This window comes from Amphiura filiformis, chromosome 16 (genome assembly GCF_039555335.1).
Source record: "Amphiura filiformis chromosome 16, Afil_fr2py, whole genome shotgun sequence".
Classification (NCBI taxonomy): Eukaryota; Metazoa; Echinodermata; class Ophiuroidea; order Amphilepidida; family Amphiuridae; genus Amphiura; species Amphiura filiformis.
Genome location: NC_092643.1, coordinates 53,920,201 through 53,946,920, shown reverse-complemented (window position 1 = coordinate 53,946,920; position 26,720 = coordinate 53,920,201). Strand labels below are relative to the sequence as shown.

Below are 26,720 nucleotides of genomic sequence, written 5' to 3'. Positions count from 1 at the left end.
TGAAGTATTTTAGAAAGTTATGTCTCTATAGCCGTATATAAACCAATATGGAGACCACCACACCCTGGTTTTTAATAGGAATAACAATACGAGATGACTAGAGCCTCTTCTTTTGCTATAACCTAAGGGAATTTTGGTGTAACAATTTTAAAATACGTCCTGTGGAACCGTACTATGAATCATTCATATTCCAACCCACCCAGACCGGTTGCCCCTATAGGCGGTATTAAAATATTCTAATTCGTATAATAGATACAAGAGTTTAGTGAAAATCACCCTTAAGTGTGATATAAAATGTCGATATATGCACCTTCGGCCGTGAGTAAAAAGCTGATTAATTGTGTCATATATGTTACATGGCATTTTATGCATGGGATAGTTCTGAATCGTAAAAGTAAAGATAGATGTGTATCAGAAATCATTTAATTAGAATCACCTCAAATTACGATATTTCTACATTTAGGGCATTTGTATGTAGTATCCAATTACGTCATTTTAAAAGATGGAAAATAAATAGAAAGTGGTAGGCATGAAATATTGGGTTAGGATTTCTGACTGATCATGAGAAATGACCACTTCTAGATTTACGGTGAAATCCCGTAATTCAATAATATTTATATCAAAATATTATAACTTGTGGAGAAACGCTTGATCATATTTTCACACATGTAAATGTAATGTAATTATTTTTGAACATGTACTACCCGTATTAAGTTGTCTTATTAATCTGTTACGGGAGAGGTGTGTGCGTGTTGCTGCTGATATAACTGTCCCATAATATAAACATCTCAAAATATAACAAGTATAACTAACACCCTTTAAATAATGGTCATTATTCAAAAACGGGCAACTGTATTACAAATCTGTAAAATGCGTTGAAAGCAGCATTTATTTATGCGCATTTTGACACCTCATTTGTAGCAATTGTCTAAATATTGACGTCACAGCGTACATTTATGTAACCCAAGATCTGAAAGTTGCAGTAAATTCTATTGATTTGTATTCAGTATAATGGAAGGACATCTGTTTAATGATATCTGAATAATAATAAACAGACACTTAATATAGCGCATTATTACGAAGAGCCTCAATGCGCTTTACAACAAAATATACAAGCATAAAAACATTAAAAGAACCAACACGCCTAAAAATACAGTCAGAAGGAGAGCAAAACAAAGCGAAAAGACTGAAACTCAAACTTGATGGTTTTACAAAGCAGGCAAACAATAAAAAGAAAATTACAGTTACAGAACCACAAAATATAGGCAAGCAATATAATGATATAATATGAAAGTAAGCTACAAATATATCAAAGCAAATACCGTAAACCTCGTCTACAAGCATATACGGTAGCGTGCTTCTGATGAAAGCTACATTAATCCAGGCGCCATTTATGGAGTTTGAGCAAATAAACTACGGATCCAAGCATACAAACAAGTATTATTTTAAGACCAATCTATTGTATTGGCATATTTACGCTTGTTTTTAATTCATTTAGCTTTCATAAAAAAAAAACACTATATGCTTGTAGACGAGGTTTTACGGTATATAACATAAAAATATTTCAATTAGGCCTACAAATGTCAAGTAATAAAAAGAGAGTATGGATGACCGGCATCCACGCCGTCGGCAAAAAAGAACATGACAAACAACATTTTTTTTATGCAGGCAAAACCTTACCTAAACAAACATCAGAATGCAAACATAAGAGCATACAATTCAACAATATATGAAACCACTAATGATCAATTTTTGTATTGTTGTAAGTGCAACTTTCAAATCTGGACCTCAATACATTAAATTACCCGGTGTTTTATTGTTTTCTGAACTATCGTACCAAATGAGGTGTCAAAAGGCGCAGAAATAAAATAATTCTGCTTCCAACGCGTTTTACAGATTACCCAGCAAACACAAAAACGTTTTAAAAACATTTTAAATAAGTTATATTTTGGCCTTTGGTTTAGGTAAAAACGTTTTAATAACATTAAAATGTCGGGTTATATAAAGGTCATGATAACGTTTTAAAACGTTTTGTATGAAAACACACTACAACAATATTTTTAAATGTTTTCAAAAAATGTTATTGTAAACTATTTTTGCAAACATTTTTGCCAAATATTGTGTCAATACTTAAATAACATGATGTTAAAATATTTGAACCCAGCAAACACAGAAATGTTCTTAAAATGTTTTTTTCAAAACCTTTTAATAACATTTAAATGTCGGGTTATATAAAGGTCATGAAAACGTTTATAAAACGTGATTGAAAATATTTTGGGCAAACATTTTTCGCAAAATATTTTTTCAACCCCATAATAATATTCTGTTTAGAATGTTTTGTATCAAGTTTTCAAGAATGTTTTTGGAATGTTATTAAAACGTTTTTATACCCTTTATATAACCCGACATTTAAACGTTTTCTGTAAACATTTTTGTTTGCTGAGCAGTAGAGTACCATAAAATGTTTTTTAAGGTTATGAAAACGTTTTATACTCTTAATATACCCTTTATATAACCCGACATTTAAACGTTTTCTGACAACCTTTTATAACCTTTTGCGAATGATGTCGAAAACGTTTTGTGTTTGCTGGGTAGTAATACAATAGCCTGTTTTTGAATAATGGCCATTATTTAAGGGGCTAGTTTTGAGATGTTTATATTATACATTGTATAATCTATTCATCAGTAGGCCCAATGGAGTAGGCCTCCTACCAGTGGCGGCGTCAACTTGAGCTTTGCCAAGCCCCAGGTTCTCCCAGTCATGCAGAATCAACCGTAAAACCTCGTCTACAATCATATATAGTGTTTTTGATGAAAGCTAAGTTCATACGAAACTAGCGTAAATATGCCAATACAAAAATTGGTCTTACAATATTATTGTTCGTATATGCTCGGATGTGTTATTTTGATCAAACTCCATAATGGCACCTGGATTAATTTAGCTTTCATCAGAAGCATTCTATATGCTTATAGACGAGGTTTTACGGTACCCCACTTTAACCTTTTAGCAATTAATGTTCATATTTTTTGCCCTGGTCCAAGCCATGAGAGGTCATATTGTATAAATCAAGATTTTGTTCAAAATGTTGGCGAGACAGCTGGAGACATGCACGAAAATTTCAGCATTTTGGACACGTGTTTTCAGAAGTATTTTGACCCACTTCTGTGAAACGTTTTGGAAAAGCGATGACCCACGTCACGTGTCTGAGGATTTAAACTCTAAACCTGACCCATTTTGGCAGCACATCCATGTTTACTTTTCAAACGGAAGTTGTTGATTTTCATTGTTGATTTTTAATTTTTACTAAAAAAAAAGTGGGGCATATTCGATGAATTATGCTATGTCTCGGGAATCCGGGGGACTCAAGGTTTATGGGTATTTTTGGCGCCCGCCACTGGTAGTAGTAGGGGCCTACACTGCAAAATTAACATTAAATCCAACGTTGGGTCTACTATCAACATAACTTAGTGCGCTATATTACAAATAATAATTGGTAGTTGTGGCAAAATATAACACATTTTGGTTAAAATTTGCCCAACATTATAAATATTGGGTAATTATTGCCCATGTTTTGCATTGTACTGCATCGGGCTTACTGACTATCAATTCATTATGGAACTTATTATTCAAATGATGGAGAACTCAAAAACGAGCCTTACAAGTCGATTCACAAAGCTATTAATATACATCGCTCTTAAATCGTCGTAATTAATATATCAAATACATGCATTTGTCAACATCAAATTTAACACAATTATATTCGATCCATGCACAAAAAAACAAATTTAAAACTACGGGGTCAAAATTCGAACAAAACGGGTCATTTTTGACCCCGTTACCTGAGTCAACTGTGCACCGCATAAAAAAGGGCAGTTAAAATGACTTTATTATTGGTCAAATCTCTCTTTTTTTTTAATAACCCTTTTGGGTCAAAAATGACTATGTTTAAGGGCCATTTAGTGCTAAAATGGGGATGATAAAGAAAACGATCCCTTTTGGGTCACAATGTCACAAATGACTATTTTAGGGGTCATTTTAGTATCCAGGATTGAGGTCAAATAAAAGTGACCCCGAAAAAGGGATAAAATTTTGACCACGTTGTTTTTTAAAAGAGTGCATGTTTTTACTATGCATTCTCCTCAAAATACATTAAAATTGGGCAATTTTAAATAAAAACGTTGCCTCTTCAACTGACAATGTTAACTCAGATTTGGTAAAATTGACAAATGCTTACAACCTAACATTCACTTAGTGCCAGCATCATACTGATGTCTTATGTGTATGTAATGATAAAACTAGACTAGTAAACGTTAAGAAAATATAAAAATGTAGCTCTTGCATCAGTCAGAATATATGATATATAGGTCAAGCGCTTCTAACCATGCTAACGTCAACAAAACGAGACTCCCTTGTTTTTTAAAAGAAATTTTAATGATACTTTTATAAAATGTAGTCTTTTGACTATAATCTTTTTCTTTTAAATGAACTGGATTAAAATAATTGTTTACCGACATGGTTTGTGGAATTTGTGGGGCCCTATGTTAGGTAAAATATTTCGATAGCTTAAAAATGATTTCTATAATAATGCAGAATTAAGAACATCTTACTGAAATGAAATATAACTTATCATTATTTTGTGATAATTTTATTTTGTATAATATATCATCAGCAGTTTGCTACTATAAGATGAGTTTCGTTACATATCGATGCTGAATATAATCCAATATTCGGCATCGCCAAAGGGCTACATACCACTTGAACAGAAATAAAAACGAATTTGAAAGTTGTGAATTTACCAATTACAACTCTTGTCAAATGGTATAAAAACAGGGTGTGGCACTCCCATTGTTTCACAGAAGCCCATGGTGTGATGACGTGTCGTCGTAACATCCATTACTACCAAAACACATCTAATCGAAATATAATCATTTCTATTTGTACATGTATATTCAGATTCACCCATGACTAAGGACCCAATCGTGCCTTTAAATACAACCATGGAACTTGAGACGTGATATAGAACACAGGAGGTTTTAAGAACGGATCGCGTGGCATAACGTTGTTATAGGCGGGGTTATGACGATGATATTATGTCAACACAAACCATCTTTGACAAAGACACTTGTATTTCCAAGAGATATGTACTTGTTAAAGTCAGAACTGAGGACAATTTTACCAATTTTGTATTTTAATGCCCTGCGTGCTAGCCATAGGCATCAACATAAAAAAAAGTCCAAGTTTCGAGATATTTGCTCAAAATATCAAGAGTACTGAACAAATAGTACTGAACCAATACTAGGCTTGTTGGTACTCTTTTTTTAATGCATTTCTAATGCTGATTCCAAATATGGTCATGAAAATTTACAAACTTGAAATTTCTGAATTTTGAAGAAAAAAAAGAAGAAACTTGTCGTCTGCAGCGACACCCGCGTGGAGAGAGTTAAGGATATTGTTAACTGGTTAGATACTTTTTGGGATGAATATAAAAGCGAATTGTTCTATGGAAATTTTGATATCGTATCTTTTTAGAAACGTGATAAACAAAATGATCCGGGGTCACATCATAATTTGTGGGTGGATATGCTACTCACGGTAAGGGAAATGGTGGGTCGGTAAAAGGAGGTCTTTTAAATCTACAAAATGTCAAATTCAATATGCTTGCCTTTCTTGGTTAAAAATCGTTTTAAAAATACCAGAACCAGAAACGAGACGAATGAGCAAATTAAAAAATAATTAATGGTCGCGCCCTGTTTGGTAAAATTCAGGGTATACCGGTAATATAGTTGGTGACAGGTCAAATGGACAAATAGGGGGTCATGGGTAACAGCGATGCTAAAAAAGACGTCTCAACATGTACAATACCATGAATACGCGTCACTTCCAAAATATAGCCCCAGAGTTTGAACTCATTGGAACCAAATATAAACAGTAGCACCGTAAGAACTTAACTCGGTATTTTATTTGCACAAGCTCTCGAGAACCGAAAGACCCGGCATGCTGCGAGCCTGTGATGATGCCTGTTGATGTTGTTTAAACTCTTTACAACCATGCAAAAGAAGCATGTAAGCCATCCTTAATTTATATTTAAAATAACCTCAACAAGAGCATTGGGTGCGGCCGAGAAAATACTACCTTGTGAATTTTGAGATAAAATTATAACTTGAAAAACCACGCCCCAAAAAGGAGTGTCGTCGACCAACTACCATAAGGAAATGAAGCTTTGGGATGGGATCGTGACTTTTGGCGCGCCGTTGTTTAGTGTTGTACTATTTTGGTGACTCATTAACTTATAGTTCAGCTCGATAGTATAAAGTACCTGTAACTTAAGATTCCAAAAAATAAATCGACGGATTCATAGCATCATTGCCTTTGACAAGTTCAATATTTTGGATTTTCCTGTAGGAAATAAAATAGTCTCATCCCATTAAACAAACATTTTAGTCAAGAAAAAAACTATTTATGTTACCCCTTCTATTCGCACTATGACCTGTATCAACCTCCATATGCGCTGGTCATTTTAAGCTCAGTGGCATGGGTGCAGCAACATTTGTCCAGTTTTAGCATTTAAATAAAAAACTGCAGTGTACTTCTTGACAAAAAATTACAAATTTGGCTTTGTCCCTCACACTAAAATCCTGGCTAAAATAGGCGTTAGCTATCTACAGTAGATAGCAGTGATATCAGCTCATAGCAGCCACGTCAACCTGCTATTAGGTTGATAGCATTAGCTATCTGCAGTAGATAGCAGGTTGACATCATTAGCTATCTACAGTAGATAACGAATTGACAGCATTAGCTATCTACAGTAGATAGCAGGTTGACAGCATTAGCTATCTACAGTAGATAACGGATTGACAGCATTAGCTATCTACAGTAGATAACGGATTGACAGCATTAGCTATCTACAGTAGGTAGCATTTTGGCAGCATTAGTCATATACATCAACAAAAGGTTCCAATTTTGCACAAGAAGTAGCTAGTCCTTTCAATAAAGATAGAAAACTGATTGGTACCATATTTCAGGAAGTGGCAGATAAATGATTACATGAAAGAACTAAACGGAAACAGCATCTTAAGTATAAGTACTCGGGAGTAAGTAATAACTACGAGCTGCGTAATATGATTGCTTGTGTTCTACCATAAATGTAGGTAAAACAAAATGATGAACAAGGAACTAGTTCTTTTTTGATACTTAAAAAGTATACCAATGGTATTGTTAAAAGTATACCAATGGGTCCATCTTATACTAGTAAGCTATTAAACACTAATGAAGAAGTGAATGACTAGTTGCACAGCATTAGTCTAATAAAATATTCCATACCAGTACTCTTGGGTTTTGTTTACTCCAGCGCCAGGGGTAGATGATTCATGGGTTTCCAACTTGTCATGATCATCACGGGAGTACAAGATATTAATAAGTAATACGAAACATGAATGACTGGTATAAGGTGTACAAATTTGAATAATTTATATGGATTCATTTAAGATTAATCATGTTAACTATACAAATGAACTAGTACAGGTTATCCGTGGAGGAAAGGAATTATGTGACCCGTTAACAAAAATACCGGCCTGGAACATAGTCAAAGATTTTAAAATTGACTTTTTGATACTATTAAAAAAAGAGTGAAAAAATTGACATGCCAAAAGTAGTCGTATGTATGAAAAACTAAGAGCGTTATGATCATTTTAGATAGAGTCAGAGCTCTGAAATAGAGTCATGCAGAGGTTGGTAAGCCCATAAGATAATGTGCTTTAGCGAATATAGTTTGCGTTCCTCTACGATAAGCAACAGCAGTGTCGCGTATGTTAGGTTATTTATTTTATGGCGCGGCTTGCTGCTTCATGAGTACTGTGATGAGGAATAACTAATCAAAAGGGAAATCATAATGGGATATTCCATTTAAAATCCACACTATCCCTGTGGAAGATTTTGGAAATATCTTCCACAGGGGGAGTATGTTTTTTTCAAATGTAATTGGTCAGGGTTAATCATTTTGAAACCCATACTCCCACTGTATTATGGCTTTACCTATACCTTCCACAACTGGAGTGAGTATTTCAAATGGAAGCTATCCAATTGTTTATTCTATTCAAAACTCATACTCCCCCTGTGGATGATAATTCCAAAATCTTCCACAGGGGGACTATGGAATTTAAATGGAATAGCCCAATTTAAAAATTCGTGAAAGACTGATTAAAAGATGCATTACTCACATCCAAAAATTGTCACCCTTAAAAATTATTGTACCTTGCCCAGCAAACACAATTTTTTTTAAACGTTATTAAAAACATTTTAATAACATTTAAAGGAGTATTTCGTGATCCTAGCATCCTCTTTTTATGACATTTTTCAGTACATATCCACGAAAAAAGCATATTCCCAAAATTTCAGTTGATTCCGATATTGCGTTTGCGAGTTATGCATGATTATGTGTATTACACTGCTCCATAGACAATACGTTGTAATTTCGTTCTGGTGCACCAGAACGAAATTCAAATTTCACGATATCTTTGCTAAACGAATTAATCTGCAAGAAATATTTTGTACATAAACATTATGTAGCCAGAGGTTTCCAGTGATATAAAAATCTCAACTTTTTTTTGAGAAAAAGGGGGGGGATGAGGCTGTGGATCACGAAATGCCCTTTTAAATGTCGGGTTATGTAAAGATGAAAGATTATGAATACGTTTTTAAAAAGCTATTGTGGTATTTTGTGTCAACATGTTTGCAAAATATTTTGTGAACAGTTAAATAACATTCTGGTAGAATGTTTTGGATCACCTGTTCAAAAATGTTTAGGAACGTTTTTATACCCTTTATATAACCCGACATTAAACCTTTTCTGTAAAACGTTGTGTGTTTGTTGGATTAGTTTGATATTCGCCGACATGTTCCAGGTTTCGTGGAAACAGGCCACACATGATTAAACATCGAATTCAATAAAACATTAATTCTATTCAAATAATTCAATATAATCCATGATTCTCTGTACTGTTCATCTTTATGTATGATAAGGGAATTCTGTTCTGTCGATCTGATTTATTTTCTATGATTCACTTCGCTAATACGTATTTTGCTAATGAACCATGCAATTTAAATCAATTACGAGTCATTTGCAGTGCAGATTTGCTCTCGAATCGTCATGTTTTTTCAGTATTATTACACTTCTCTGAGATCGGTATGGATTTCAGTTGATCCTGGGGTTATGTTTTTCTTCTTTTAGTTAATAAAGATGATAAAACTGAGTGTAGTTTGATATTGAGGGCATGCATTACGTGGTAAGCAAATAGATTTTTGAACGTGTGTGATATTTTGTGATTATAGATAGCAGGTGACATCATTAGCTATTTACAGTAAATATCAGGTTGGCAGCATCAGCTATCAATAATAAAAAGCAGGTTGACATAAGTAGCTATCTACAGTAGATAGCATGTTGACTGCAGGTTGACATAAGTAACTTAAACTATCTACAGTAGATAGCAGGTTAACAGTATTAGCTATCTACAGTATATATCAGGTTGGCATCATTAGCTATCTACAGTAGATAACAGGTTGACATCATTAACTATCTAGAGTAGAGAGCAGGTTGACTGCATTAGCTATCTACAGTAAATAAAAGATCGACAGCATTAGCTATCTACAGTAGATAGCAGGTTGACATCATTAACTATCTACAGTAGATAGCAGGGTGAAGGCATTAGCTATCTATAGTAGGTAGCAGGTTGATAGCATTAGCTATCTACAGTAGATAGCAGGTTGGTAGCATTAGTTATCTACAATAAAAAGCAGGTTGACATAAGTAACTTAAACTATCTACAGTAGATAGCAGGTTAACAGTATTAGCTATCTACAGTAGATAGCAGGTTGGCATCATTAGCTATCTACAGTAGATAACAGGTTGATTAGAGAGCAGGTTGACTGCATTAGCTATCTACAGTAGACAGCAGGTGACATCATTTGCTATCTACAGTAGATAGCATGTTGACTGCATTAGCTATCTACAGTAGATAACTGGTTGACATCATTAGATATCTACAGTAGATAGCAGGTTGACATCATTAACTATCTACAGTAGATAGCAGGTTGACATCATTAACTATCTACAGTAGAAAGCAGGTTGACATCATTAACTATCTACAGTAGATAGCAGGGTGAAGGCATTAGATATCTATAATAGGTAGCAGGTTGATAGCATTAGCTACCTACAGTAGATAGCAGGTTGGTAGCATTAGTTATCTACAATAAAAAGCAGGTTGACATAAGTAGCTTAAACTATCTACAGTAGATAGCAGGTTAACAGTATTAGCTATCTACAGTAGATAGCAGGTTGGCATCATTAGCTATCTACAGTAGATAGCAAGTTGACATCATTAACTATCTACAGTAGATAGCAGGATGAAGACATTAGCTATCTACAATAGGTAGCAGGTTGATAGCATTAGCTATCTACAGTAGGTATAGCAGGTTGGTAGCATTAGTTATCTACAGTAGGTATAGCAGGTTGGTAGCATTAGTTATCTACAATAAAAAGCAGGTTGACATAAGTAGCTTAAACTATCTACAGTAGATAGCAGGTTAACAGTATTAGCTATCTACAGTAGATAGCAGGTTGGCATCATTAGCTATCTACAGTAGATAGCAGGTTGGCATCATTAGCTATCTACAGTAGATAGCAAGTTGACATCATTAACTATCTACAGTAGATAGCAGGATGAAGACATTATCTATCTACAATAGGTAGCAGGTTGATAGCATTAGCTATCTACAGTAGGTATAGCAGGTTGGTAGCATTAGTTATCTACAGTAGGTATAGCAGGTTGGTAGCATTAGTTATCTACAATAAAAAGCAGGTTGACATAAGTAGCTTAAACTATCTACAGTAGATAGCAGGTTAACAGTATTAGCTATCTACAGTAGATAGCAGGTTGGCATCATTAGCTATCTACAGTAGATAGCAAGTTGACATCATTAACTATCTACAGTAGATAGCAGGATGAAGACATTAGCTATCTACAATAGGTAGCAGGTTGATAGCATTAGCTATCTACAGTAGGTATAGCAGGTTGGTAGCATTAGTTATCTACAGTAGGTATAGCAGGTTGGTAGCATTAGTTATCTACAATAAAAAGCAGGTTGACATAAGTAGCTTAAATTATATACTTTATTAATATATTCTTGTTCTTTGATTGGTTAAAAGTGGATCACATGACCAAAAATAGTTCTACCATCAGTACTCCTCCTATCCGTAAATAGTACCTCAAAGCCGTAAATAGTATTTTCAATGTCCCGGATGAGCCGTAAATAGTACCTCCAATCCGTAAATAGTACTTTTGACCATGCCTACCGCGTGCGCGCATTTGATGCGACGGAACAGTTCACGCACGCAAAACTGCCATAGCGTCATTTCTCGCTGCTGTAATTGGTTAGCCCGATTTTGGGCTATTCAATTTTTTGAAGGGTAGGTTGTGCTTAAATTAGCCGTGCTGTTCACTCAGGATAGAAGCGGGAGAGTCAAAACGTCAAATAATTTTCTTTTAACAAATCAATGAACAAAGAACATATTAATGAAGTATATAAAACAAATATATACTGCCTTGATTCGAAGTTCTGGTTAAAACTATGGTCCCTCGTTGAGATCAATTAATACTATTGATCTCACCTCGGGCCCATAGTTTTAAACAGAACATCTCATGGCAGTATATATTTGTATACTATCTACAGTAGATAGCAGGTTAACAGTATTAGCTATCTACAGTAGATAGCAGGTTGACATCATTAACTATCTAGAGAAGAGAGCAGGTTGACTGCATTAGCTATCTACAGTAGATAACAGATTGACAGCATTAGCTATCTACAGTAGATAGCAGGTTGACATCATTAACTATCTACAGTAGATAGCAGGGTGAAGGCATTAGCTATCTATAATAGGTAGCAGGTTGATAGCATTAGCTATCTACAGTAGGTATAGCATATGACATCATTAGCTATTTACAGTAGATAACAGATTGACAGCATTTATACTATCTACAGTAGATAGCTGGTTGAAGCATAAGCTATCAACAGTAGATAGCAGGTGATTGCATCAGCTATCTACAGTACTTAGAGAGGTTGACAACACAAGTTAAAAGAAATTAATGTATGGAGATTGTTTATTTATTTTATATACAATGTATACACATTTATTTAATGCATCATTTTACAATATAACATTAGCAAATTATTTACAACCTTTTTAATGTACAAATAAATATTGAAATATTGAAACTTCATGCATCATAGTAATGCATAACTCACTATGATTGTTGTCTGCCTCCTGTGTTATTTAAAAGACAAGGTACATGTCGGGATGAAAGTTCACCTATTTTGGATAAAATTGCCAGATTTCAGGCAGATTTACCAATTCCCAAAAAAATTCTTTTCCCAAAAAATGTCCCCTCCCACTGAAAAAAATCAGTGCTGCCACAATGAACCCCGGCAGTGAACCTGACTGGACTCTCTTCATTCAGGTGAAGGGATGTTACTAGAAAGGGTGCATCTACAGACCCCAAAGGTTAAGTCCATATACACCTTCCACACACATACACATGAATCGCTGGCAGGACCAGCATCACCCGGTGGCTACAGGTCGGTGATCTTCTGCATACGTAGCATGCGAGGGGTCCGAGGTTTGAATCCCGGGGGTACCAAGTGACTTCTTTGTTCATCTTCTTTCCTTTTTCATTTCTTCTTTCCCTTCTGATAGCAAAAAAACATGGGTTCATTTAAGGTTATGGATTACACCTTTTATGGTCCTGTTACACTAAAAGGACCACTTATCCAAAATCAGCAATCCCCAACCCCACAACCAAGGTTACGCCCAGGGTTACGTCCAAGCCAAGGTACATATTTTGAGTATACTGGGAGGATAACAGGCTCTGTTGCATCAAGAAGTAGTGTGTCCCTATGGTAAACCTCCATGCACACACCTTGCACCAACACTACTATAGGTAAATTAAGTATTTCTTGGCCAAACTGAAACATGCGCATTGCGTCCATGTAGAGTACTAAGTGTGTACGCAATGTAAGGCGCGTGTATGTTTTTTCTGTACCGCGCTTTGTGCATGTTGAGCCACTAGTGTTCATAGTATTCTATTTTGGCCAAGAATTACTTAATTTACCTGTAATATAGAGGAGGATATTGATAAAGAATATAAATATAATACTGTAAAACCAGAAATGTTCGCGTGCATTTTAATTTCGCGAATGATGTTGAGTCGCGAAAATTTTATGCCGTGAATATTTTGCTTAAAGTGACCGGCATACTATCAATAATAAAAGCTGTTCCAACGTCATGCCTGTTTAACACACCAGTGCAGGCAGTAAGCTTACATGAAGTATTGGCATACCTTTGTAAAAACTAAAGCTAGAAGATCAGTTCTGTAATATTGTAATACCTTTGTTTTCTTTGTTGAAATAATAAAATAAATGTTGAAGTTCATCAGTTTAATAAAAAAAAAATAATACCCCATCTTCTTGCGGTTGCATGTTGAGATGCTCCGACCACGACCGTGTGACGTGTGTCATCCACATCTGCCATTTTGTACCTACTGCGCCTGTGTGTAGGGGTCCAAATGTTGAATACATAAGTTTTTATTTTTCATCAAAATTTTTTATAGAGTAAGTATTCAGCTTTAGAAGATCAGTAGACATAGAGGAACCCGATAAATGAAGCATTTAATCATATTTTGAAATCCATTTTGTTGAGTTTTAGCAAACAATAATTCCCCATCAGCCACCACCCCCGCAAGATGAATGGAAAATGCCAAAACTTTTCATTCATAATTATGCTAATTAGAAACAACAAAACAATAGGATAATGCTAGTAAACAATAAGGATGTTTAGTAAATAATATTAAAACATTTTAAAGACACAGATTAATTGATAATAATTTTTTTGGACCACTACCGATGTGATTGTTATTTACTTCCAGGAAAATGTTAATTTTTATGGCTAAAACCAAGATGGCTGCCAGCCTGCACCTGTTCCGGTGGTGTGGTCTCACGAGGTAAATTTTGCGATTTGGAAAATATTTGAAAAAAAAAATTGTTGCTCAGAGGTGATACCACTATGACTGCTGCCCCATGGAATATTACTCTAATAGATCCCAGTGGAATTTCGACATGCAGGGTCAGCATTTACAACAGAATTTATCCAAACATGTCTGAAGTAAACTTAAATTTGTTATAGGCAACATCCGAGAAAAAAAGATAGAGAAGCGACACTCTGTACAAACTGGATATACCATGCTATACAGCAGTTGAAGACAGGCAATTGCAAGCGTAAGCCGCCGCCAAGTCTTACTACGAGCGTGTAATGAGAAGATATCATAGAGTCCTACATAGAGATCTGAGGAAGAGACGGTCCGAATTGACCTAGTGACCTATAATTTATAGGAGAATCACATTTTTAGAGTATAAGTCCGCCCACCGCTGTCAATCATTCTAATGAACAAATAAACAAGCTCTGGCAATGACGTAATCCTAATTATAAATGCGAAAATCACATTGTACATGTACTGTCTGCTGTACTAGATGTCTTCCAACAAGTGCCGGAGTGTCGCGGTCCTGGCAACATGCACTATAAATGTACATGCAATGCTTGAACTTGACAATCGCAAAATTTTCATGCCTCGAATATGGCTTATATGGTTAATTCGCGAAATTTTAAACCCGCGAATATTTCTGGTTTTACAGTAACAAGAATATGTACACTTGCATCATTTATAAAATTATCAAAATGGACGGAATTTCAATAAATGTAAATTGCACGCAACCAGAGTAAATAAACTTTCTTTCATCAGGTCTTTAAAAATGTTATGTAGCAATATGATTTGTTGGAATTGATTATTAGATTTTGTGGTGTCAAAGGTCAAATAGGTTAAAACAGCCAGTACCAGCCTGAAAATGAATAACGAAAAGTATTTTGACCCAAATACCTCATACTTTGTAATCTGGTGGCATTTTTCGAATTGTACACTTAATTTTGATACACCCTGCATGTACTATGATCAGCTCATTATAAGCGGGACACATGACATTGGGTATTGATATACCGTAAATGTTCCCCTAATGGAGCTATGGGCTCCCTTGACATAACTGGAATTTTAGACACAAACTAAAAGTGCCCTCCCATAAAAATCCCACCAGCAAATAAGGGCACATACCCTTAATTCTTGTTGGGATTTTTAGAGGAGGGAGCTCTCTATTTGTACATGAAATTTACTCCAAGGCAAAGGAGCCCAGGTGCGCCATTAGGCGAACATTTACAGTACAATGGCGTTCATGCAGTTTGGGCACAGCACCTACACGAAGTTAGATGAGTATTGCAAAGAGACTCACGCTTTTGTGAGTTAGGACTTATGGGCCCAGTAACAAAACCGAACAATTCCCGCTGATCATAGTATGGCAGCAGACATGGGGTATAACAATTTACACTTACTGAGCAGTGCTGAGCTGGTTATGGTATTTATGTGCTTTATGAAACAGACATGAAATATTATGATAAAATCGGCCTATATGTAAATCATTGTTTGGTGCTGCAGTTACACAAAATATTTTGGATAGTAAATCTCTGAAAATTCTTTTAGGGCCAATTTCTTGAAGCTTGGTCAGGTTTCCTAAGCCAGTAGGCTAGCCCTACCAATTTGGATCCATTTTATTGATTTATCTTTCTAGGTGATGTATGATGTGAAAATGTAATGGAATATAGGACTAATTGGGTTTAAGCCTTGGTGACTTAAGTCTGACACTAGACATGCTTGGAGAAACCGGCCCTTTGAGTTTATTGTGGTTCAGCGTCGTTGTATAACCCTGCATCAAATGTTGGTAGCGGTCTTTCTGCAGCAAGACGACAGAAGACACACAGCATATTGTCACTTGTAATGTCTAACTGTGCTATGGAGAATGGTTTGGAACACTCTGTGCACTGAAACAGAAAAAAAGACAAGACAGGAGTACAGCATTAGAATGCATTCAATAACCTTGGTTCAAGGCATCAGGCTGTTTTTAACTCTCACTCTTGTATACAAATTGTTTATAATGGACCATAAATGACTATATCATTGCATGTTGTTTTGCCTTATTTTACAAACCATAGCAAACTTTGCTAGACAAATACACTCACACATCGAGGGTTGACAAACAGAAGGCCTTAACTCAAAAAGAGCCTTCTTGAAAAAAATGAGTAAAATAATATTTTGCATTGAGATGTGACCAAGTATTTATTGTGCTATAGATGCAATACGAAGTTGAATTGAGTTAAGGCTTCATGATTTTAAGAATATGTGGTATTACAGATTATTTTGGTACCAAAATCTCAAAATGGCCAAAAGTGAGTTAAGGCCTTCTGTTTGTCAACCCTTGACATGAGAGATAGTAGTACCCTCCAACATAACCAAAGAAAATCTGCACAGCAAGTAGGAAAGTTGCATATAGACCGAGAATGCAGATCCCTTGTCTAAATCCAATACACCCACACGCATGTATTATATAGCACATAATGTAAATGCAGACAGGGTATTCTTACTACAGTATTACCAGTTAGACACCTTGGTAAGTTGGTAATTCATTGGATTTTCCATATGTTAGCCTATGAAACATTTTGAATTCTCCCTCCACAATGGGCAGAGCCAATTAGAAACAGTTGCTGTGCTATACTTCATATCACTTCCCCAGTCAGCAGCACTAACATTAAAATTACTTCTATGCAGGGGATCACTGATAGTGTGGTTAATACTCTAGTGTGGCTTCAACAAAAAAAACCAAGTTTTGAGATATTTTCTCCAAATATCAAGATCTATCCCAAGAACTGTTCAACCAATACTAGGCTTGTTATACCCATTTAATCTAATGCATTTTTCATGCTGATTCCAAATATGGTCATGAAAATTTACAATTAGAGGTTTTAAAGAAAATTTGAAACTTGTTGTCTGCAGTCATTAGCAAAGACTGAGGTGGGAGGGTGGGGGAAGAAAGCATCGTAACAGGGGAGGCTCAGGATCCTCTTCATAGATAAATGGTGAGTGTCAATTTTAAATGGTGTTACCTGAATGGGTGACTCCATTCAAAATTTAATCTTCGGAATAGCCCAATGTGAAAAGCCTCTCAGCTAATTCTCCTCAAAACTGTAAACAAACAAGCAAAGGAAAAACATACAAATAGACAGACAAACAAAATAATGTTACCTTGATTATTCTCAGTCCCATGCTTCTCTTGTTTTCCATTACACTGGGTATAGTATCACTATGTTCTATGTTCCATAAGCGTACAGTTTTATCTTTAGAGCTAGACAAGATCCAGTTACCATCTCTACTGAAGTCTACATCAGTAACCCAGTCACTATGACCCTGAAAAAGGATTGCAAATTAAAAACATTAAAAATGTGGGTTATATTGGAGGTGAAGGTTTGATATGTTGAAAATAAGGTTAACTATGTTGAACATGAAATAAGGTTTGTTCTGTCAATATAAAATAATGTTCAATAGTATAGTGCTAAGTTCAGGGTTATATTTGTCAGCAAATCTTATCTTATATTCAACATTGCAATGAAATAAGGTTTGTCATGTCAAATATCAAATAATGTTTAATAGGGTTAGGATTAGGTTTAGGTTAGATTCACCATAGTGAACCTAATTTTACATTCGACATAGCGAACCGTATTTTTGAAATAGCAAACTTTCGACATAAGGAAGCTCTAACATAATGAGCTATCCTATGGAATTCCAAGTTATTCTATTCTCCTTCATATTGCAGTGATGTGCATCTAATGCATGGTGGGGTGATCAGCCATACCTCCACTCCTCCTGTGCGGCAGGTACCAGTAGCAAGAACATGATTGTACTGGTCCATTATGACAGAATACAAGTTCTTGTCCTGACTACAATTAGTGCCGTTTCTCTGTCATATGGGTGGTATGCATTGACGGTTGTTTATATTTTTTTCCATTTGTGACACGATCTGCTCCATGGGGCCAAAGGAGGCATTTTTTTGAAAATAGAGTTACTATAATTACTGCATAAGGCTATTATACCAGTACTGAAAACATAAAGGTCTAGCACACTTGGTTCTAAAGTTATGAGGTTTTGTGATATGTATTTTCTTATGCATTTTATTGTTTTTTACTCCATATTTTTCCTTTATCTCAGTTTCAAATCTGCCGCCTCCCATGGACCAGATCGTGTCACATTTGTTCTTTTGTACATTAATGACATCATATCTGTACATCATTTTTGGCTACCATCCTCACACTCTATCATAATCTTGGTGAGCTAAGACTTTGTATAATTAGGCTTGATATAAAATCTTAACCTACCTTCAACGTCAGTTTTGGTCCACAGTTTTCTGCATCCCACAACACTACAGTCTGATCATAGGAACCAGACACCAACATCGTACCTGCAAACAGACACATGTGAAAGAAAGGTATTTAAAAGTGACATTTTCTATAAAAAAATTCCTTGTTTTGTGCCCTTGTTTAACGACATGATAAATTTATCTCACGAAAATGCAAGAACGTCCAATTTTATAAGATTCATATTTGTTGAAGTAATAAAAGAAAATTTCCCCCAACGAAAGAGTCCTGGCTTATGCCACTGCAAACATGGCACTAATACAACAAAAATAGTTTTGACCAAATCACAGCCACATACATCCATTAACTTTCAAACTTACCATCAGGACTAAATTTGCATGCACTGATTGACCCTTCATGACCCTTACTGAAAGTAATGGGCCCTTGTGATCGAAACATGCCAGTGGAGACATCCCAGACTTGGAGTTGCTTGTCCCATGATCCGGTACATAAACGTCTCTCATCATCAGTGAAACAGCAACATGAAATCACATTGATATGCCCTCTGTTGAGTAAAGAATAAAATAAGCTCAAACACGATGACAAAGACCTCACAGTCAGTTTCTATCAGGGTAACACATGGGTGATCGTACATTCTGCTTTCGGTTAGGCATTATGGAGCGCTATGTCTGAATATGACTGATTCACCCAGGTTAAATAAAAAAATTAAAAAAACAAGCCTCTGAAGTGCTTGCTGGCCTTTCGTTCAGTTGAAAGGAAAAAACATTAGGAAGAAAAAATTGAAGAAAAGATATAGAAGGAGGAAAGAAGGCTACTTCCAACATAACTCACATGAATATTTCCTGTTAGCCTTGGGGTCAAGAGATCTCAGGATCACTTACCCCCACACTTTCTCCTGATTCCCTACCCCAATGAAGACACTATTCATGAGTAAACACTCATCTGGCATCACTAAAAGATCACAAAATGCTCCATTTTGTAAAGGCAGATACTGTACACTTTTGATAAATTTGATGTCATCATTTCTTTAATCCTTCTTTAACTGAACACTCTATGCTAAGATATGATTTCGGGCACTCACAGATTGGTTGAAAGTAAACTGTACTGGTCAGTTTCACAAAGTGTTGAATGTCTATTTGATGTGTTCTACACTTTTAAAAGCAAGATATGCAGCTTATTCTATACATGTGTTTCATTCAGTGAGCTTTATGTTATACATGTTTAGACCCATCCTTGGAACTCCCAGGTCCCAGGAACAGTCCTGAAATTAGCAAAAAACTGAGGTTACTGTGGATAACCTAAGCACAAATTCTGCTTGGCCTTAAAATATTTTAAGTTTTCCCAAAAATGTGTGATTTTGGGGGGCAAATTCATTTGATATTTCTTACTCCTGGAAATTCTTAGCTAAGAATAAGGAAACCTTTGCTAGCTTCCAAATTCTTCATTCTGATCATGTGGGTTTTGATCACTGGCACCATTGGTTAACTCAGTGAAATGGTCAATGACAAATACTCACAACTGCATGAACCTGCTAACAAGGGGATTATTGTGGCATATAACATGCTAATCAGGAAAAGTGGATTATTACAAATGATGTCAAGATTTTTTATTTATTTATTGCGATTTTGGAGGTAACAAATAGCAGATGTTGTAGGACACGAGTGCATAGCTAGTCATTGTTGTCAGAAATGATTTTTGGACAAGCAGACAAGAGAACTGGAACCTTCTATAATGAAAGACAGAGATAAAAAGACTAAATCACGTCTGATGTCAGGGCAAAGTCGCGCTTTGATTGGTTGCTGACCTGCGCAGTACAGCATTTTCTGTCTTCTTGTCAGAATTTCAGACGCGGACTAGTCTTTTTATCTCTGTCTTTCATTATACTCCTTCCTACATCTGTACAGAGTGAATATACAGTGACTTGTACATCAACAAAATACTCACTCAAGTTGCACAACAACAGTTTGAGCTTCTGTATCCCAAAGTTTGGTTGTTTTGTCCATTGACGTTGTACATATTCTTCTATCATTTGGTGAGAACTCTATACTTGTCACTGTACTCTTGTGATGTTCTGAAAACAATCAAGCAAAAAAATCCATTAATCCATGTCATAGTGTCACACCAATATCCTGAACTACATACAAGAAACTTTATCCAAAAACTAATCAATACTTCAAGACTTCAGTGTGTTCACAGATTTGGGGCAAAGGTCACTAAGGGTCACTAAGGGTTAACTTCTGATCCGAGAAGAAATACTTCAAAATGCCTCTTCTGCCGCAAATGACATAGCAGAATGACTTATACACACACAAGCATCAACTTTAGCAAGAGTCTATTTGATGTTCACAGATTTGGGATCAACGGTCATGAAGGGTTATTTCCAGTCCAAAACAAAATTCCTTCAAAATGCCTCTCCTGCCACAAATAACATAATACCGGTAGCAGAGTGATGCCACTTGCACATATGCATTGACATTAGTCAGTGTCTCTATGAGGTATTCAGAAATTTTGGGTCAAAGGTCATTAAGGGGTAACACCATGGCTGTTTTTGCAGTCTTAGACAATAGCTATGTCTGCTATGTCTACAATGTAGTTACTAGACATAGCTGTGGTCTAAGACCATGTACTCTAGTTACTTTTACTTCTATTCACATGTTTGTAACTTTTCATGATTCTCTTCGAGGGTATAATCTTTTACAATGTAGTTTGAAGACAAAATACCAACAAACTACTACTTGTAACTTTCCAATTACCTTTGACTTTTTTGATAAGTTGCCCGTCTTTTGCGCTCCATAACCTAATAGTTCCATCCAGATCAGATCCAGTAGCTATAAACTGACCATCATGTGAATATTGACAGCATGTGACTATCCCACCATGCAGCCCTGTCCACTGAAAAAGAAAAGTAGAAACAGCTTATAGTAAGCACATGTACTATCATACACCACCTGTGTCATATCTCAGAGTCTTTAACATACATGGAATAAAGCATAGCTTGTGGGTGGATTGCTTGATTGCACAACCTAGACAATTTGTTTTCCTTACAAATTCAAGTTAGATATTATAGCTTAATTTAATATTCTAACATACCGTAAAACCTCGTCTACAAGCATATAGAGTGCTTCTGATGAAAGCTAAATTAATGCAGGCGCCATTATGGAGTTTGAGCAAATAAATTACAGATCCAAGCATATACAAACAAGTATTATTGTAAGACAAATTTATTGTATTTGTATATTTACGATCGTTTCGTATTAATTTAGCTTCCATAAAAATACTATATATGCTTGTAGACGAGGTTTTACGGTATAAGGCTTTCAAAGTTATATTGTACTCTAAACATGAGGCATAAACATCAATCCTTTGGAAAAAAATCATCTGGATACAAAATGTAGATTGGTAAAACAAAAGTTTATGTGTATTTCACAGTATTCCCTACTTTAGCCACATTATTCACTGTATTTCCTACTTTGGCCGCATTTTTGTGTGTGGCATTCCCTCATTTCAAATCTTTAGTTTTGGTTTCTCTTTTGTTCAGAAACCAAAAATCAAGGGATTAAAAAGTAGAGCTGCTCTGGTCTGCAATCATAACACTATTATGCTGGGAGGACACAGTATAGGGTACGGTATATAACCAGAAGTATACAATAGCCTATTGTGCTAACATAATTATTATCATGATTGATATCGGAAATCTATCCCGCGGACGACAGTTGATGCTCTCTGTCGAAGGTAGGTGGCATATTACACTCACGAGTTCTAGGCCTAGAAATCATATACATGCGCAGTATATTGAAGGATGGGGCATGGAGATGATTTGATTATGAATTAGTTTATTATCCCGGAAGCACAACCCATACCTCTTTAAGAGGGGCTCCTCTCCTATATAACCACCTCTTCCCTAAATTACCCCTTTCCCCCTCCTCCTCCCCTACATTCGATCTACATCTCGAGCTCTCCTCCCCTTCTCTTTCACTTCCAATGCTCTCTCTCATCTGTTTCTCTCTCTCCCGGCCCATATCCCCTTGCCCTCCAACCACCCCCCACACACACACACCACACAATCTCTTCTCCCTCTATCTTCTACTTTTGCAGTAAAATTGCTTCAGTAAAAGTCATTAGGTTATTAGAGGTCATATAATGGCCTTCCATCGATTCTGGTACATGGGATTAAGGACATGAATCGATTTTGTTTATAGCACCTATACAATTACAATAGTGGCCCCTTTTGTAATGTCGAATGCAAATATTTCGATGGTCTATATTTTTTCACAGGTGAATTAGCCTAGGCTTATTCGGTTTTGTAAACCACGTCTTTCAATGTAGATTACCATGCTCGATTTCTCTCCTCGTGAACATTGCACTGCGAAATTTAAACATTTCTTTTGTTAGAGTAGGTAACTTCAAATCAAATAATTTTACGATTCACACCACTTATAAGAAACTGAAACCAAAACCGAAACTGACTGACACAAATGTTCGGTTTTAAACAAAAGGTAGCAACAATGAGTTTGATATCTTATGATTCAAGTGGTTAGGCAGGACAATAGGAAACCACGTGACCAAAACCAAAACCAAAACTAAAACTAAACATTTGAAATGAGGCACTGACTTACCACAAGTTGACCAGTTTCAACATCCCAAACCCTGAGTTTCTTATCCCAGGAGGATGTGATAAATTTGCTATCATCTGGACTCATGCGGCATTCTGTAATCAGGGTGTCGTGATCTTCATATTTGTGTTCTCTGTCCCCTGTGTGCAAATTCTGTAAATGAGGAGAAAAGAATAAGAATGTCTACATGAATTTGGCTTTCTTACTGAAAATCCACTTCGGCCAAAAAATGGCTGTCTTAATATTTAGCTGCATAGAGCTAAAATCAAATGTTTTAAAAATCTCCAAAATGCAAAATCTGGGTTGATCTGGCCCATAAAACAGGTTTTTTCTGTCACCTTATCATGAATAGAAAACATTTTAATTCAAATAAGGTACGAAGTTTCCCAACCATCTATTCATAACATTACCAAGCCAAAAGGATAATTTTACAAATTTAGTTGAACATTATTATCCTCAACCTGCCTCAACTTAACCCCAAGCTTACCTACCACACTTGGTTGCAATGGTTATTAGTTTTGATATATATGTCCATTTTCTTAAGGGGGTACTACACCCCTAGATAAATTTGTGTCTATTTTTGCATTTTTCTCTTGGGTCACTGAAATTTCAGTGTAGTAATTGGATTCCTTGCCCCAATAATATACATAACTTTGGTTACCAGTGTGTTATTATTTTTTGAGAAAAATGCAAAAATAGTCACAAATTGACCACAGGGGTGTAGTACCCCCTTAATGCTCTGTGTGCTGGCCATATGCTTGTAATAAAAAAAAGTTTTGGGGATATTTAAAGTATTGTTTGTTTGTTTTTGCTTTAAAGGGGAAAGAGGAAGTCTCAAAAAGTTTCAGACCTATCATGAAGGAAGTCAAAAAAGTTATAGGTCCATATGAGGGGCTCCAAAAATTTCTGTTTGTAAAGAAGAGGTGAGGGGTCAAACAAGCTTTCATACATGAAAAATTAAATGTTCCAGCCTCCACCAAGGTATTTCTGAACACTCCCTTATATCTCAATTTCACAATGGCTATAGTTGTCCTCATCTGAATTAAATTAGAATGTGTCACATATGATGCTCAAGAAATAATCTATTTATCTTCAAAATCTATACAGATGAGAACAATGGGCTATTCCATTTAAAATCCACACTACCACAGGGGAGTATGAATTTCAAATGGAATGAGCACATTAGGCAGCTCCATTTGAAATTCAAACACCATCTGAGCAAGCTTCAACCTGAATCTTCAACAGAGGAGGATGAATTTCAAATGGAGTTGCCTAAAGTGTTCACTCCATTTGAAATTCATTCTTCCTCTGTGGAAGAGATTTCCAAAATCTTACAGAGTGGGAGTATGGATTTTAAATGGAATAGCCCTATATATATTATTACATTTTGTTCAAGAGCCACCTACAATTTTGTACTTACCCACAAAGAACATGTCAAGTCACTGGATGCTGTCAATATATGAGTGTCATTGATGCAGAACTGACATGATACTATACCATCACGGTGACCACGTAACACTTTGTATCTCACCTTGAAATAAACAATTAAAAATGGGAATAACATGATTCAAATGGAAAACACATTATGGTTCAATTTAAAAAGACAGAGCTACAGGGGGAAGAAAAAAGAGCTCTAAAATAAAATCTTAGAAAGAGAGAGAATAGAACATTTGTCAGTGTGTCAAATAAACGGTTCCAAAAAAGTAAGTCCCCCCTAAGACATTTTAGTATACCGGTAATCCAAAAAACGGCTTGATCAATTCTCTTGTAGGTTGTATTAAAGTTTGGAACATGCACAGCCCTCGAATTAAGGATCTGAAGGGGCACAGCAACTTTTTTAGGGCAAGTTGAAAATTGCCTTTGATTTTCACTGAAAAGGCAAGGCAGCACGGCAGTTTGTAATATTTCAAGAGGGCATCATGGCAACTGTTGAAAATTAGAGAAGGGCATCAAGGCAATTTCTCAAAAGTGAAGAAACCACACACAAACATAGATAGATGATTTTATAATGAAGGGGCAGGGCTGGGGCACCGACGGCAACTTCATTAGAGGGCACGGCAAGTGACTGCCTTGGGTAAAGGACATATTTTGAGGGCATTACGGCAGTGGGGATGGGCACCCACGGCAAAATGCCATGGGTGCCGTGGGTTAATTCGAGGGCTGAACATGCATCAAGTGAGCAGGTTTTTGTTGCTACTTTTTAAATGCAGCCAGAAATGAAATTTTCGGCCAAAAAAAAGTTGCATTTTTCTACATTGGATTTTTATGCTCCAATTTGTGTTTGACAATTTTTCCCTTTTTGAGTAAATAAAAAAGAAGCATAATTTTTTGCTTGAGGCCTGCACTATACTAAAATACAGAAAACCTTTGACGAGCGCGTATTATAAGGATACATCGCGTATTTACTGCGTTGCACGCACTTGCATATGCTTGTCTCTGATTGGCTGCTGAGGCGATCTGTTGTTGTTGAGTGGAAATTTATGAATGAACTGTGCGCCGTACGCGTTGTTAGCGCCGAATTTGCAACATCACGGTAGTCGCGCTAGTCGCGCTCGTCAAAGGTTTGCTGCATTTGACTATAATAAGTTAAAAGAAGGAACTTGCGACTCGAGATTTTGAGAATATCACTAAGATATAATCAAATCAAATTAAGTATTTCTTGGCCAAACTGGAAAACTGCTGTGTCTGTGAACATGTGCATGCTCAGACTGAGTACTAGTCAACAGACGCGAATATAGCATGCATTGCATTGCATGAATGGTACAGAAGAAAGTACACGCGCCTTACACTACGTACACGCTTAGTACGTACACTACATGGACGCAACACGCATGTTCCAATCCAGTTAATTTGATTATAACTTAGTTTATTGATGAAGTATTGATCATGTGATACTCATATACACATCATGTACATGCATACGACATTTGTACGAAGCGCATGAGCGTCGATGGCTCGAAGACGAAGTCAAAGCTTTAATAAAAGTTTAGTGAAATGGACCCCCAAGCATTGCCAAGATGCCTACCTGAGCAAGATCTTCATGCTCCCATGTTCCGGTCTTGCACCTTAGTTCTTCATTTATTTCGTTGGTTATTTCAAGAGCTAATGGGTCAATATCATGAATTTCAACATCATCATCCATTCTTCAAGTTCATGTTTTAGTTTTCATGGCAGCAGACAACAAAAGAGTTTCTAGAAATTGGTTCACTATTTGCAGCCCGTAGGCAATTACCGGATGAAATGAAATCTCCATACAGAACTAAAAAAAGTACTAAAAACTGTTAAAGCAAATTATTGCAATCAAATTATTAAACAGTTATTATATACAATACAATAACATATCATAATTTGAATATAACATTTCATTATAATCAAAATCGATAATGAAAGTAATAAATTAATTTTGGAGGTACTTACTTATTTGGAGAAAGTATTTTGATCGATTCAAACCATACACAAGGGCGCACACCACCAATAGCGCGTCCCATTGAAATACACGTGAAAACACGTCTCTTCTTTGCCCGATTTTAGACCTTTTCGGCAACAAATTGAACATAAATTTACCACCAATCGATTGCAAATCGATGCAAATTTAATATATGTTTCAATGTACGGGTAGTCTTCCGATTAGATTTCAAGATATAGGCGTTTAAACAGCACCGTGACCTTTTTCGACCTGTTTTTACACTGAAACCCCGTTTCTGGTCATTTTCTCAATCCGAGGGCCTACTTTTTTCAAAAATTGGATGATGCA

At 36.0% G+C, this 26,720-nt stretch overlaps 1 protein-coding gene across 1 annotated transcript; it reads right to left on the bottom strand.

Annotated features, from left to right (window-relative positions):
- Positions 1-15,802: 15,802 nt before the first annotated feature.
- Positions 15,803-26,172, bottom strand: LOC140136629 (WD repeat-containing protein 88-like). The gene is made up of 9 exons (XM_072158314.1): positions 25,992-26,172; positions 24,387-24,497; positions 22,970-23,119; positions 21,107-21,245; positions 20,298-20,424; positions 18,713-18,897; positions 18,354-18,436; positions 17,227-17,388; positions 15,803-15,968 (listed from the first exon to the last, which is right to left on the bottom strand). Exons 1-9 carry the CDS (start codon positions 26,106-26,108, stop codon positions 15,825-15,827), a joined length of 1,218 nt encoding a protein of 405 aa, XP_072014415.1. The 5' UTR covers positions 26,109-26,172; the 3' UTR covers positions 15,803-15,824.
- Between the last annotated feature and the right edge of the window lie 548 nt (positions 26,173-26,720).

Excerpts from the sequence above, each read along its gene's own strand:
- LOC140136629 (XM_072158314.1), bottom strand. The coding sequence starts at position 26,108 with ATGGATGATGATGTTGAAATTCATGATATTGACCCATTAGCTCTTGAA. Across the intron at positions 24,498-25,991 it reads AGCATGAAGATCTTGCTCAG|GTGAGATACAAAGTGTTACG; the intron begins GTAGGCATCTTG and ends GTTTATTTCAAG. Across the intron at positions 23,120-24,386 it reads ACTTGACATGTTCTTTGTGG|AATTTGCACACAGGGGACAG; the intron begins GTAAGTACAAAA and ends CCTCATTTACAG.